General features: G+C 47.4%; 1 protein-coding gene across 18 annotated transcripts in view; it reads right to left on the reverse strand.

Annotated features, from left to right (window-relative positions):
- Nucleotides 1–13,724, reverse strand: part of CAMK2D (calcium/calmodulin dependent protein kinase II delta) — a 185,654-nt gene that overhangs the window by 24,055 nt on the left and 147,875 nt on the right. For 9 of the 18 annotated variants that reach the window (XM_074338636.1, XM_074338642.1, XM_074338632.1 and 6 more), the window contains exons 9-13: nucleotides 8,421–8,515; nucleotides 6,416–6,538; nucleotides 5,544–5,627; nucleotides 5,181–5,223; nucleotides 2,059–2,096 (exon numbers count right to left, since the gene is read on the reverse strand). In XM_074338636.1, coding sequence (XP_074194737.1) covers nucleotides 2,059–2,096; nucleotides 5,181–5,223; nucleotides 5,544–5,627; nucleotides 6,416–6,538; nucleotides 8,421–8,515 — 383 coding nt within the window. Of the gene's footprint in view, nucleotides 1–870; nucleotides 904–2,058; nucleotides 2,097–5,180; nucleotides 5,224–5,543; nucleotides 5,628–6,415; nucleotides 6,539–8,420; nucleotides 8,516–13,724 lie in introns of all 18 variants that reach the window. The other 9 variants (XM_074338635.1, XM_074338646.1, XM_074338638.1 and 6 more) reach the window with 3 other exon arrangements.

Here is a 13,724-nt window from a genome sequence, read left to right on the forward strand (position 1 = left end):
AAGTCCCTTTAAACATGAAGTTCCAGCAGCACCATGGTTACGTTTCGGTACAGACACGTAAGCGTCCGTGTGGGTCTTCCGCCCTGTAGGAAAGCTTTAGAAGGTATGAGTAGTGTTAACTAATTGGAGAATCAGAGGAGAACATGTAAGGAAAAGGCTGGGTGGACTGGCTTTCACGTGACCACCACTGAGTATGGGCTCAGCCATAGCCGGGGCTCAGCCACACGCAGAGCTCTGGCACTTTTGGCCATGAGACACAGTCACTTTGTGTTATGGAGGCAGAGAGTTTTTCTTAAAAAAAACCAAAAAACCTACATCAAATCAGATACTTAAACGATGGATGCACTGAATTACCCTGATGAGGCAGAACAAGGTGTTTCTACTCCCCAGGGCTTAGCTCCATTGGTTTCCAGGTGAAGACGTGTTTCCTCTGACGGTGCTTAGCCAGCTAAGCCCACTTCCACACTGTTTATAAACCCCAGTGGGCGTGTAATGGCGTGTCTGAACTAAGAGTCACTCCTACTTCAGTGTCATGACCAGTATTTACAAATAATCCTACAGCGTTTCTTCACTCATCAGTGAACAGACACTCATTATGTCACGGTCTCTTTAGTTTCAAGAGGAACTGGGACTTTGTCCCTCATAAGAGACCCTGTACTCGCACATGGAGGCGTGAACTTCTACACATTTAGAAAACTCCGTTTGAAAGACAGACAGTATTATGTGAATGCGGACACTGCGTTTTTGGCTAATCAGCCCTGACCAGTAAGAGTGTTACACTTTCCCCATGTAACTAACTTAGGTACATAAGGCCGTGGGTCCCTAGGTGTGAATTTTCCCAGGAGAAATCTGGCAGGTAGAGGTTCTCACCATCATCTGAACACTCGAACTGGACTGCTTTTTCTGAATTGACCAGTCAAAGAGAAAGGAAATAAAAAAAATATGACCGGTTGAATTTTTAGGAATCAGAGCATGGAGAACAGAATAATTTTGTCTTTAAAGAGATGCTGTAAGTTGACTAGAAGGAAAAAGTTCAGGAAGTGTTTCTATATATGGAGAGTAGTGACAGTAAGTGTCTCCATAGGAACGGTGGGTTCAGCATCGCTGAATGGCACAGAAACACAGGAGAATAAAACATTTGGAAAAGCTAAACTATCACCTTTCCACCAATGTTAACTGAGAAAAAGGCAGAATCAACTGATTGCTGAAGTTTACATTGAATGCGCCTGCAGAAGGAAGGGGACGTCAGAGGCTGAGGAAGGCCACTGTGCACAGTAACCACAGCTCTGGAAACTCCCAAGTCACACACAGTGGTGGGGAAGAAGTGACGGGCATGGACACGCATGACAAATGATTTTCTACATTATATTTTCAAAACGATTGGCCACCACACTTTGGGTCAAGTTCAAAGAGTCAGAATATTAACTAATTCCCAAGAATGCGCAAGTGCTCGTGAGGCAGTCTGCATCTGCCACTGGGAGAGAAAAAGGCGTTACAGATGCAAGACATCAGGCAAGTCTGGAAAGATGGCCAACGTGATGCAAGTATGAGGTGACCGTCAACCTAAGGGAAATCTCCATGAAACAAAATGCAATCAACAGGAAATCAGCTGTTTTACTTTGTTTAGAAATCTAAGAAAGTCAAAATACACTGCTATTGTCTTTTTTCTGAAAATTTTTCTTGTATTTGTTCAGAACATTCACCTCGAGTACGTCTCGATACCTCACGATGGAAGAAGCCCAGGGACCACTAAGACCTTCACCATAACTGCCCTCACAGGGACATCCAGCCACTTTCCAGGCCCAGTGGCTAAGTTTCCATAGCAACTCCACATAAAAGTACCATTTTGTCATGATTATTTAATGTGCAATAAAACAGAAAAATACAGCTTTTCTTGGCACAAATATTAGTCATCTTTGTGTGTTACTTTATATTTCAACTTGCATTCTTTATAGAAACTATAAAAAACAAGCTGCAAAAGCTTACGTATTATATTTAACATTTAAAAGTTATCCAGCATCTGGAGTCAGAAATGGTTCAGGACACTGCTTAGCTTACCTTTACTCCATCTGGTTTCTTCAGCAAACTCTTGGCTGCTGCAAAATGAGAGTGAGATCGTTTTAGTGAGCGATGCCAGAAGGCTGCAGCCAGACAACAAGACAGGTTCGCTGGGTTACACCCCCACCCGCCAAGCCTCAAGGTCAAGGTGAGCTGAGCTCACAGGACATGGAAATGCAGAATCACTTTCTTTGGTTCTGCCACATCCAATTCGATGCTCACTGAGCTCATTGCATACCATCGAACGCTGCCAGTTATGTTACTGGACTTAATTTCACTGTTGGCCGTGGAAGAGGTTCTGGAAGTTTAAGTGGACGGTGCCTTTGTGATCCAGAAAGTTCTTTCAGCCTCCAGACACCAGCTTCCAGACTATGTTACGTGAGCGGCCACATGAGTATGGCGGCCTCGTCAGTTCTGCAGCCTAAGCCCTCTTTCTAGAGGTCTAACACTGATTTGTGAAAATTTGCTCAGCTAAATAACATCTTTGTTTCAATACATATTTTTGAAATCAGACCACTTCATTTCTTACAAAAAATATTAACAACTGTATTTAAAATGAAATGCTGCATTATTGACCTAGAGCAAATTTTTTAAATGCTTGGCATATGACCTTTAAGAAAAGGCACTATGCATTCTTCCATACTTCAAAATCAGAATACAAAGCCTGTGTAAAGAAAGTCTTTACACTGAAAACTTAAAAACCACACACTTGAGGCACACACAGTGTAAAGCAAAATGAAATCTCCAGCTGAATCCGAGAATCCCCACAGGGCACTGACCTATACACAAGGCCCCTTTCCTGGAGGGCTCTGACCGACCCCTGCTGAACTTGAATGCACTGAAGGGTGGAGGTGTCCTTGCAACGTGCACTGCTGACTGGGCACACACGGGTTCAGAGCTCAGAGCCGACCAGGACCCCGTGGAGGCTGCTGGGGGGGGGGGGGGCGCCTCCCTCGAGCCACACCCGTCATCATTACATACAGCAGAACAGGATCTGGCGTCTGAGGCAAAAACGCCTCGTTGCAGAACAGCCTGGACACGTTAACTCCCTGCTGCCCTTTGGATTTGGGCATTATTTTGATACCACTTGGTATAATTTTAAATTTATTTAAAAGATGCAAAAATGTTAATTTTATTCAGTCCTTAGCATCAAAGCTAATAATTTACTGGTAACTGAGACTGTAAGAAACAGTTGCCTTGGTTGTAATACTATTTGCCTGGAGCTAAGAAGCAACCGGAAGCGAGGCCTGCGGCAGTGACCAGGTGAGGGTAAGCTCAGAGTCCAGGCCTTGCCGTAGCGTGGAGGGGACCGTGGATCAGGGCAGGGCCTGGGCCGGAGGCGGGCACGGCCCTTTCAATTTCCACCCATCTTACCTCATGAGAATACACTCCACAGAGGGGAGAAAGGAAGAAATAAAAACAACTCTATAACCATGAACGTACGGACAGACTACAGAGTGTGTTTTGCAATGAAACAATGAGTGAAACGCTCAGCACTGGAGGCGATTTCAAGTACAAGACGGAACGGGCTCAAAGGTGTTTGGTCGGCTGCGACGCGATGAACCTACAGAAACTGCCTTTCGTGCTAAGACATTTCAGAAACAACATAAATTTACCTATTAGTCCTAAGTTTTTAGTTCATACGATGCTGAAAGGAAAATGTGAGGTAAAGAAAAGCTTCCACACACACCGGTGCACATGTTTTAAAAAGGCCCAATTTATGCCAATATATTTAAGACCTTCACGAAACACAATTTTTATTCTGGATATTTTTTCAAGTTAGTTTCTCATTAAGAATATATACTGTGTAAACCATCCTACCTTTTAGTGAGTCGCTCATTATTGGGGCACAGTGAAATACTAGTTTATTCGATATAGTGCATATTAGTTACTCTTTGATGAGATGAAGTTGAGTCACCCATATAAATGTCAACTATCAATGAACTATTTGTAAAACAGGTAACTCAGCAAAGGCACTAACAGGTCTCACTACACTGAACAGCTCATAACACCATCCCTCAGTGTAGCGTCACTCACTGGGCTGTCACTGTCTTCTGACAGTGCGGTGGCAGCTGTGGGAAAGCCACTTACGGTTTCACCTTGTGTATAACTGAGTGCAGTGGGGACAGAGGGGACCCCTTCATACAATCGTAAACAATCAGTGGTTTCAGGAGTTTGAGAGTGTTGATAACGGTTTGCACCATCACCTGGTGTCACTACAACAGCAGGCCAAGCAGGAGGCAGGAAGACAGAATGAGAGGTTGCTGGACAATCGGATGCGGCAGGTTATTCCCATGGGGACAGTAGGCAAAGAAAAACGGCCGCATTCTGGGCACCATTGTGTAACAATTGTTCTGGGCTCAACAGCCAGATGCAGGCTGCCAAGAGCAGCGGAGGGGCTGCCTCAGTCGTCCGTGCGTGGGGCTGACCGACGTCTCCCAACCCCGACCTGGAAAGCTGGTCCTCTGAGACCAGCTGCCGAAAAGAGCCCACAACTCAGATAACTTCTGGAAATGATATGTACTTATGTCCCTTCTGCACAGTCATTCCTACAGTGAATACAAGGGTCAGCCTCACTCGGCCATTATTTAAAACTTATTTCTGGCACAGAGTCGTGTGGGGCACTGTTCTCGCCCTGCAGTGTCACTGCGCTGGGGGGTAGCTTGTCTGGGAACCGGGTTTCGACCCCTTTGAACACTGTAAACGTTTTTACAGTCTAGACACTACTGCGCTTTTGAGAGAACTCTGGCCTAAGAGAAGTGGGTCCCTCAATGATGGCCTTTAAAAATTGTGCTTATTGGGATTCCCAGTGAGAATGAGACGAAAAATGTCTTCATCATTATTGCTTTATGAAATGTCAGTCATAATTCTGGGCTGGGGATGCTGAGCCCAGGACGGGAGCATGTCTGCCACTCGTGGGTGCCTGTGGGAGGCCCTGCCGACAGGCGGCCAGTCACCTGCCTGATTCCCGCCACGTCCAGTGAGCAGCCTGCCGGCCCCGATGGCCGAGTCCACGCCACTCCCTGCCCTCCCTGAACAAAATGACAGCGCTGCTCTCCTCAATTATCCTCAGTTCCAAAGAGGGAACAGAAGACAGGGAGCAGGGGCCTTAACACACGTACCTGAGAAGTTCCTGGTGGCCAGCATGGTTGTCAGGATGGCGCCCTGCGAGAGACAGAAGAACAAGCAGAGGTCATGCTGCCTGACCGGACACGTGGTCCTCGGCCACAGACCTCCTAGCCTCACCTGCGGTCTGGGCTTTTGTTTCCTGAGAGCAGCAGCCCCTCGTGATGGTGGCCGGTACCCAGCAGCTCCCACCGACAGGAGGGCCACAGCTGCCCCCACCCAGCTCTTCGTCTCGTGCCACCACATGTCCCCAGGGCCCAGCAGTGGACAGCGAGCCTAGGCTCTGAAGAGCCTTTGCAGGTCACCATCTCACTTCTCACTCTGCCAAGCCGACCCCCACGAAGGGTCCCACGGCTCACCTTCAGCTTTCTCCTGGCGTTGAACTTCTTCAAGCAGTCGACCGTCTCCTGTCTGTGCATCATGGAGGCCACCGTCGACCGTTGCTGGCAGAGGAGAAAGAGAGGCTTAGCTGGGGTTTAAGACATGTCACGCTTAACAGTATCCTCAAGTTCTTCCAGTCTTGTGACTGGTGCCTGTACCCACACGATGAACTTGCAAGTGTCCAATTGAAAAGTTCCCTCAAGATGAAAGACTGACTCTGCCAGCGCTGTTTGTGACTAAGACACACCAGTTATCTATAGAAAGCGCACAGATAATATAGGTAATTTCCCCAATTATCTTCGTGACAATATGTCTTTAATCGTGTTTCTACAGAACTGTCTTTGGTTTACTTATCGCCTTAACACTTGACCCTCAACCCTAGAAATTTACTGAGATCTCTACGTTCCCCCCAAGATCACACTGTTTTCTTAGCACACGTCCAGAACACTCAGTCTCCGTGGCCCTTCTTTCCTGCAACTAAAACTTCCTCCAGCTTCCAAAGCTGCCCAGCTATAGATAATGAGCTTTGTGGGATCTTTTCTCCTGGGAAATACTTGGTCTTGGCGTCACTTTCTTAACTTCTGTGCATGCGCATGACAATAGCTGGTAGGCGCACACTCACGCCTCGTGTTACTGTATTTATTCAGCAATCTGTGTCCGTCAGATTTTGCTACCGACAGGGGTTTTCAACCATTATGAAATTAACCTTGTTAAACACCTGGGGTCAACACTCATTCATTCATTCACTTAATCTTTTTCTGCAAAGGTTATTTTAAATGCATGACAGAAATTTTAAAGGCAAGTCCGTTTTCCACGCTTGCGCCTGGGGCCTTTGGCAAGTGACACTTACACAGATCCAGGGGTGTTTCAGAGCTTCGGAGGCTGTGATGCGCTTGGCGGGGTTGATCGTGAGCATTTTGTTGATGAGATCTTTGGCTTCAGGGGTCACTGTGTCCCACTCCGGTGACGGAAACTTCAAAAATATAAATTTATAAAGCATTTACAAAATAGTTACACTCAGTCAAACAGGGAATAACCAATATATGAATCATTTCCTTAAGTAGTGACTTTCTTCATAAATTTACTTTCTGTATGCCATCAGTTTCATTGAGATAAAATGATGTAGATAGATACGTCCCCCACGCAGACGTCTACATATATTAAGAAGAGTAACTGATAAAGGAGATGCATATATACTAAATTGCTCGCATAGTCTATCTAGTGAATACACTTTACAATTCAGAAAAACAAACTTAAGAATCTCCTAGTCCTCTCAAAGCATCTCTGCTTTGATCTGAAAACGAAAGTTTATGCCATTTCCCCCATAAGTATTTGCAGCAATCCATAAAGCTGAGCAGTTGTCACAGGTGTCCTCATGCTGTCACGCCAGGTTCCGAGAAGTACCGCACTCGTCCACACTGCCGAGCAGTAACGGCAGAGACAAGACTACGGCTCCCTCCTGCACCAGAACGCCTCCCCATGGCTACCAGGGCTGCTGCAGTGACAAGGAGCCTGGGCCTGGCTTCGTTTACACTTCAAAGGGTTAGTCTGCGCTGCATGGTGAATCATGCACACTTCTTTCTACTTCTTTAAATATATTTTTAGTTTATATACACAGAGATGGGTTATAATAAGGGTACCATTAAACACTGGTGTCAGAAAACCACCAAAAAGAATTCATTTTCGAGCATACATGGCAATAATATAGATGCCACTTCACGACACACAGTTTTCCCTTCTAATACTATTTCTAAAAAAAAATATACTTCATTACAAATGTCTTGAAGGTAGTTGACTCTCAGAACTTGTATTAAAAATCCAATTGTACCTTAATAACTTTATAATAAAGCTATTTATCCTAAGTTTTCTTTAAACAATACACATTTTAAACTCTTGTGATACACACCTCCCCCTAAATAGAACATTTTAACAGAAAGGCACTGGGGAGTTCATGAGACCTGACAGAATATAACTCACTTTTTACATTAATCCCTCTCAACTCGACATCAAGCTTTGAACTTGTGCACAGAGGGTGGACCCAATGTGGTCCTGGTCAGCCCTCAGAAACACCCGGGAAGTGTCTCCAGACCCTGCACACTGACTCCCGGAGGGCGGTGCGAGGTGGGACCACGGGAGGGGGCAGACTGTGTTTACGGTAACATTTGCCAAAGGAGAGAAATTCTACCGACGAGTGCAAAGTTCATCCATGAAGAGAAAATAGAGGACTCACTGTTCAGACTCAGAATTTAATTCGTGTGTGTGTGTGTGTGTGTGTGTGTGTATAAGCCTACTTTCAAATATTCTAATTGTAAGTAAAGTGTATTGGGATTGCAATTTTCAAATATTTTTCAATTGTGAAACTCCTTCCTCAAATGAAACATTGCAAAGAAGCCCGTTAGGTAAAACACACAAAAACCAAGTCAAAACTGACACACGGAATGACATTCTATTTGACACCAGGGTCACTGCCAGGTGCCACTGGTACACAATTTAAAATTACGTGCAGGCATTTGGGAACGTCATTCAATTCCTCACTCTTAGTCATCACCTCTCAAGTGAAAACCTTTTACTTTTCATATGTGTTAGCATGCACTGAGATCCACACGTTTGGACAAGCGAGGCCTTTCCTTAGACACGCTACTCTTTTCCTTTCAGTCTTAGCAGACAGGGAGCCCAAAGGAAATACAGACAGACCGCATGGACTGCATTTCTGAGTGTTTACCTCCCTTTCCCTAAGTGAGAGGCAGATAATACAGGAAACAGCTGAAAACTATGGCTAAACCAGCAATGAGGACATGTGGTTCTTGGTCAGCACACAGACAGCAAACTCCAGTACAGCAGCAAATGTCACATACGTCATAGGCTCCGGCCTTGATCTGCTGGTAGAGTCTGTGCTGGTCCTCGTCCCAGAAGGGCGGGTACCCCACCAGCAGGATGTAGAGAATGACACCTGCAAGGATAAGCACAACACAGGTTGTCACACAGACAGCAGGGCCACACACGTCCCAGGGGAGGCGACTGGCTGCTGGGAGACCCGGGCGGCACGTGCCATCCACTCCGAAGCCCTGTGGGGTGGGGGTGGGGGAGCGAAGCGCTCAGGTAACGTCGGTGACACCTGCCATTCCAGGCCACACACTCTTCGGCCTCCCTTCCCTAAACTCTTCCTACAGGTGACATCCCGGCACAGCTGTCTATTTAGATCCTGTGTGATATGAGTCATTAGTAGGTTGACGCTTAGAACTTAACACGTGTTATTTATTTCCTGTGAGTCACTGTGCTTTGAATCCTGACAGCTGTTGAGAGACGGTGCCTGGGCCATACATTTATGCTCCGAGCAGCCAGGACTCTGGGGTGTGGACAACATGTCAGGGGGTGAAAGTCGTTCTCCCTTCAGTGACCTTACTCTTCAAAAACAGAGCTTTTCAATAAAACAATGAGACCAGTGACAGTACAGAACACATTAGAGGAGACAGAACTGCACACGAAACTCAAGGATACAAACACTCAGCTGTAACACAACCTGCTGTCAGGTCAGCAGTATGTAACTACCGCAGTGAGGATCTGCTTTAATTTTGACTAACAATCTGTTCCTCAGGCTTTATCTTGCTGCACAATTGTATCTGCTGTACCCACATCTCCTGTCCCCCTGTGATCACATGCCCAGCCCCTACTTTTGAAAAACCCCTTTTCCCCGTGCAGGTCTTCAGCTTCTTTTCCAGCTCGGTGTCCGGGAGGTAGGTCCGCTCTGGCCTCTCCTGCTGGCTCTCCCTTCAGCTAGGACCCCGGGCGAGGTTCCTGAGGCTCCCTGAGCACAGCACGTCTCCGGCTCCCCTCACCTCTTCTTTTTAGGGAGAACTAGCCCTGCTCCGGCATCGTCCATTGTCCCGACGTCTTCAGATGAGCCACCGTCACAGCTGAAACGGCTTTTAAATGGTGGTTTAACCCCCTAGTCTTTTACAGCTGTCGGACACACACCAGAGTAAGCGTTTCAAACAACAACCCTCAATAACAACCCAACGAGGCCTTTAAATCAAGACTGACAGTCACTTCGTCGCAGTGGAGGTTAAAATAAAAAAAAAAACAGGCCGTGGAGAAAATCGCATTGTACGGGTACCTCCTTTTCACAACACAAAAGTATTTTCCCATTTTTCACTGTTAGAGACTTCACTTATTTTGAACCCTTTGAACTGCCTGGTGTCACAGACGCAGCTGGTGATAACGGTGGTGTCTGTCGGCGTTTCCATGCAGGGAGAGGCCGTCACCGTGGGGCCCGGCCCTCAGTTACAGGTGAAGAGAATGGGCTTTGAAATGGCAGCCGACGGCACTGATTCTGGACAGTTTTCCAAGCAGCACAGGGGGTTAGGCTGCTAGGAAGTGAAGAACGGCTCACAACGGAGACGCTGACCTCTGGAGGTCGCTGCCAGGCATCTCCGCAGGCTGGGAACCGTGTTCTAATCCTATCAGACCTTCTTCAAGAACAACTTACTTCATCGACTACTTGCTTACCCTGAGGTGCAGTTCATGTAGGAAGGTGGAGAAATTGATTTTCCCCTTTTATTAGCCAGGTTTCAAAATAATGCGTTGGTTCCCAGGGTCCCCCAAAGGACAGGGTTTCTGCCATTGTGACGCTGTGCACTTACGCGTTTGAAGTGTTGGAGTCCATTAGTGTTTTTTCTTAGTTATCCTCCAATCGTCCCACCTCTAACCAGTAGAAACCTCATCACATTGGCTCCCAAGCCCGTTCATACAAACTCGGCGGCCCTTCCTTCCTTCCTTCCTTCCTGTGCTTCCACGTGACAAGGCAGCCGTGGGGGCCCTGCCGCGTCCTGTGTGGTCTCGGAATGCACCCCCCTCACAGCATGGCGTCACTGTGCAGCTGCTGTGGGACCACGGCGTCCCCACCAAGACAGGGCAGAATGAGAAGAGACAGAGACGGAGGGCGGGGAACCTACACGTGAGGGGACTCTGGAGACCAAGCTGAGGACAGAACTGAGATGAGAGAGCAAACTGCAAAAATTACAGCATACGGTGACTTTAAGCAATTATTATTACATGGCATTTTTAAACCATCGCTAGTGAAAGCGATGCACGTTAGACTATTCACGGATGTGCTGATAAGACCTTTGCACTTGATCGAATCCCCCTGGTGCAGGGTGAGTGGGGCTAGTCTCCACTTCGCTAAGTTTCAGGTTTTCCAGAACAAAACATCAAACGACTACTTGACACAGTCAGTTTCACACAACCTTTAATAATGGAAGCTAAAACTAGTTTTCATGATGTAAGTACATACCTGTGTGGGGAGACGTGAGGGACGTTGGGTTATAAGAGTCAAGAGGCAGTAATTCCTGGTTAGAAAAACTATAGTACCAAGGACCTTTAATAAAAGCTAGAGTTAGTAAATTGATTAGAGCTACCATCACGTTAGTGATGAAAACAGCTTGAAGGCCATTCTTGTGATGGGCGAGATGAAGGAACAGTGCCGAGAAACTGGATGTCAGCGGGAAGCTAGACGTGCAGAGGGTAGGCTGGGAGGGTGTGGAGCCGGAAAGGACAGGTCAGTGGAGGAGGGAAGCCTGGCACTTTGATGCTGTCGCAGAACCAGAGGCCAAAACATGCCCACACACTGCAGCAGGGACGCTCAGCTGACACTGCGACTCGGGCCGCGGAGGGGAGGACACACACGGCAGGAGCTAGTTTTCAGATGCTGGGCACGCCGGCACGTGTAGGAGGGACGCCGCCTGCCAGCCCTCCGAGCCGGGCAGGGTGGGTGTCCGAGCGGGTGTGACACGACCACCCGTCTGACAGGTGCAGCTGCTACATCTCAGCAGAAGCGTCTTCTTACTCCTTCTTCTGATCACGTTAAAGAAGCCAGACACTGATCGTTTTAAAGAGGTCTCCTGATGACAGGTTAAGCGATACATGGTAAACGTCAGCGCCCCCAGAGGAAAAGGTCCCATCACCTGGCCAAGACGTCTGTGACCGCGCACCTGCAGCCTGCACTATGCTGAGAAGACCCTAAAACCCACCGCCCTCGAGTGATCAGCAACCAGCTGCGTCAAGCGCTCAACACTGCGGCACCTGTCACCTGGCACGACCGTGGAAGCACACACCTGAGGCCCACACGCAATGGTTCTCTGGAGGCATTCGGGAAGTGGCATTTTTGATAAGCCAGTCACTATGAGGAATGTGGCCCAGAGTCCACAATGTGAAAACCATGAAGTTAGGGAAACCACAGATACTGGATCTCAGGAGATGTGACAGTGTATCTAGGTCCTGAGTCAGAGGGCAGCGGGAGAAGGCCTGGGGTAACGCTCTGCTCCAGGGCTGGAGGACGGACGCAGACACAGGTCGCAAAGGGTGATGCACCACACGCCACCTGGGAGCACGCCTGCGGGGGGCCCAGGACACACCAGCACAGGATGGCTAACAGAAACAAGCTGTGCAGGAGGCTTCAGGCTTCAAAACGGGAAAGGCTTTGCTAAAAAGCACTCGTGCTTACTTAGCCTAGCTGAACCATGAAGGGGGCAGACCCAGAGACCACACAAATGCTGCACCTGAAGTGACCGTGCAGGGAAAGAAGGAATGTTCCATAATACTCCAAGGTTCCACAAGCGTCATGGTATTCTGTGACAGTCCTAAGTTATGTCACTCGTAAGTGTTCTGAGTGACATCTAATTCAGGTAGAGAAGTAGTAAGGTGGATGCATGTGTGTGCATGTACGTGTGTGTGTGTGTGTGTGTGTGGTGGCTATGTTTAGAGGCTCACATTTATTATTTTTTAAGCCAGGATGCAGAAGGAAGTCCTGTTAAAAGCCAGTGACTCAGTGACATCTATAACAGCATTTGCCCACCCCATTAGGGAATTACGGAAACAGCTATACATACAAGAAAGCCATCAAAACCAATTTACTGTTGCTAAAGGCAGAACAAAGGCTATGTTCTCGCTTCGGTAATGTCTATTATTTACTTTTCAGTAATGGACGAGTTGCTTTCAAAGACCGAGAACAGGTCACACTATTTTCTGTGAGTTAAAAAGCCAGGCAGTGGTGGTAAGTAGCTGAGGTTTCTGTGTACAGAAAATGGCCTATTTCTAATAAAAGCACGTAAGGCTCCTTTTAGCCACTGTTCCAATGTCATCCTTCGCTCTCTGTGTCAACTGCTGGAAGACAAACAGTGTTCTGTGAGGAGTGCTCACAGCTCAGCTCACAGCGAAGACGGGCTGCCATCCTGCGCCATGGCTCCTCTGCAGTCCTTGTCACCGGGGCGTCATTTCCTGTCTACTACCTGACCGCCAGCCTTGAAAAGGAGGATGACACAATCAGCAAGAGCTAGTGTGATGGACAGCTGTGTCCCTCAGACGCGCCCCAGGCAGGGAGCCACCGCTAGGCTGTGCATCACTCTGGTGGGTCTTACAATTGGGTGACGAAGGGGGCACCTTACAGTTCAAGTGAATTCAATGTGCCTTTCATGTCACCTGAGTGAGGTGACACATAGCAAAATGGTAAAACAATGTCCCAAACACAGCAGTGACCCAGATATGTAACGAAAGGCAGAAGAATCTATTATGATGCTTCTAGTTGTGGGCAGTGGTGCTCATTTCCCCAAATATGTGGTATGAGACTATCTAAAACATTTTTGTGGTTGGTGTGTGACCCCCCAAGTGCATTTCTAGGCACAAGTAGACGATACCACAATCTCTAGAGAGAATGGGAGCTGGCAGCAAATATGGTATGTGCTTTAATGGGCAGGGTTTGTCACCAAGGGATGTGGCTGTTTGTAGGAAACTGTGAAGAAAGCGGAGGAAAGGGTGAAACTGAGCAAAGTTAAAGGTGGCTCTCTCCATGGCAAAGTGTGTTGAGAGACACCTGCTGGCTCTAAGTCTCCAGAAAGTCACTCAAGAGATCTGTGATTGTGTGTGTGTATGTGTGCACATATGTTCTCATGTGTACACACAATACCTACCCATCCGTCCGTCCATCCATCCATCATCCATCCATCATCCATCTGTCATCCATCCATCCATCCATCCATCATCCATCCATCCATCCATCCAATATTTACTAACAGGTTTTGAGAGTCACATTCTCAGACAACAGGGAGGAAAACAACATTTTTCTTCCTACCTTTTGCCCCTATTCCAGTCAAGAAAGAGTCAGAGCT

Source organism: Rhinolophus sinicus, linkage group LG07 (assembly GCF_036562045.2).
Source record: "Rhinolophus sinicus isolate RSC01 linkage group LG07, ASM3656204v1, whole genome shotgun sequence".
Classification (NCBI taxonomy): domain Eukaryota; kingdom Metazoa; phylum Chordata; class Mammalia; order Chiroptera; family Rhinolophidae; genus Rhinolophus; species Rhinolophus sinicus.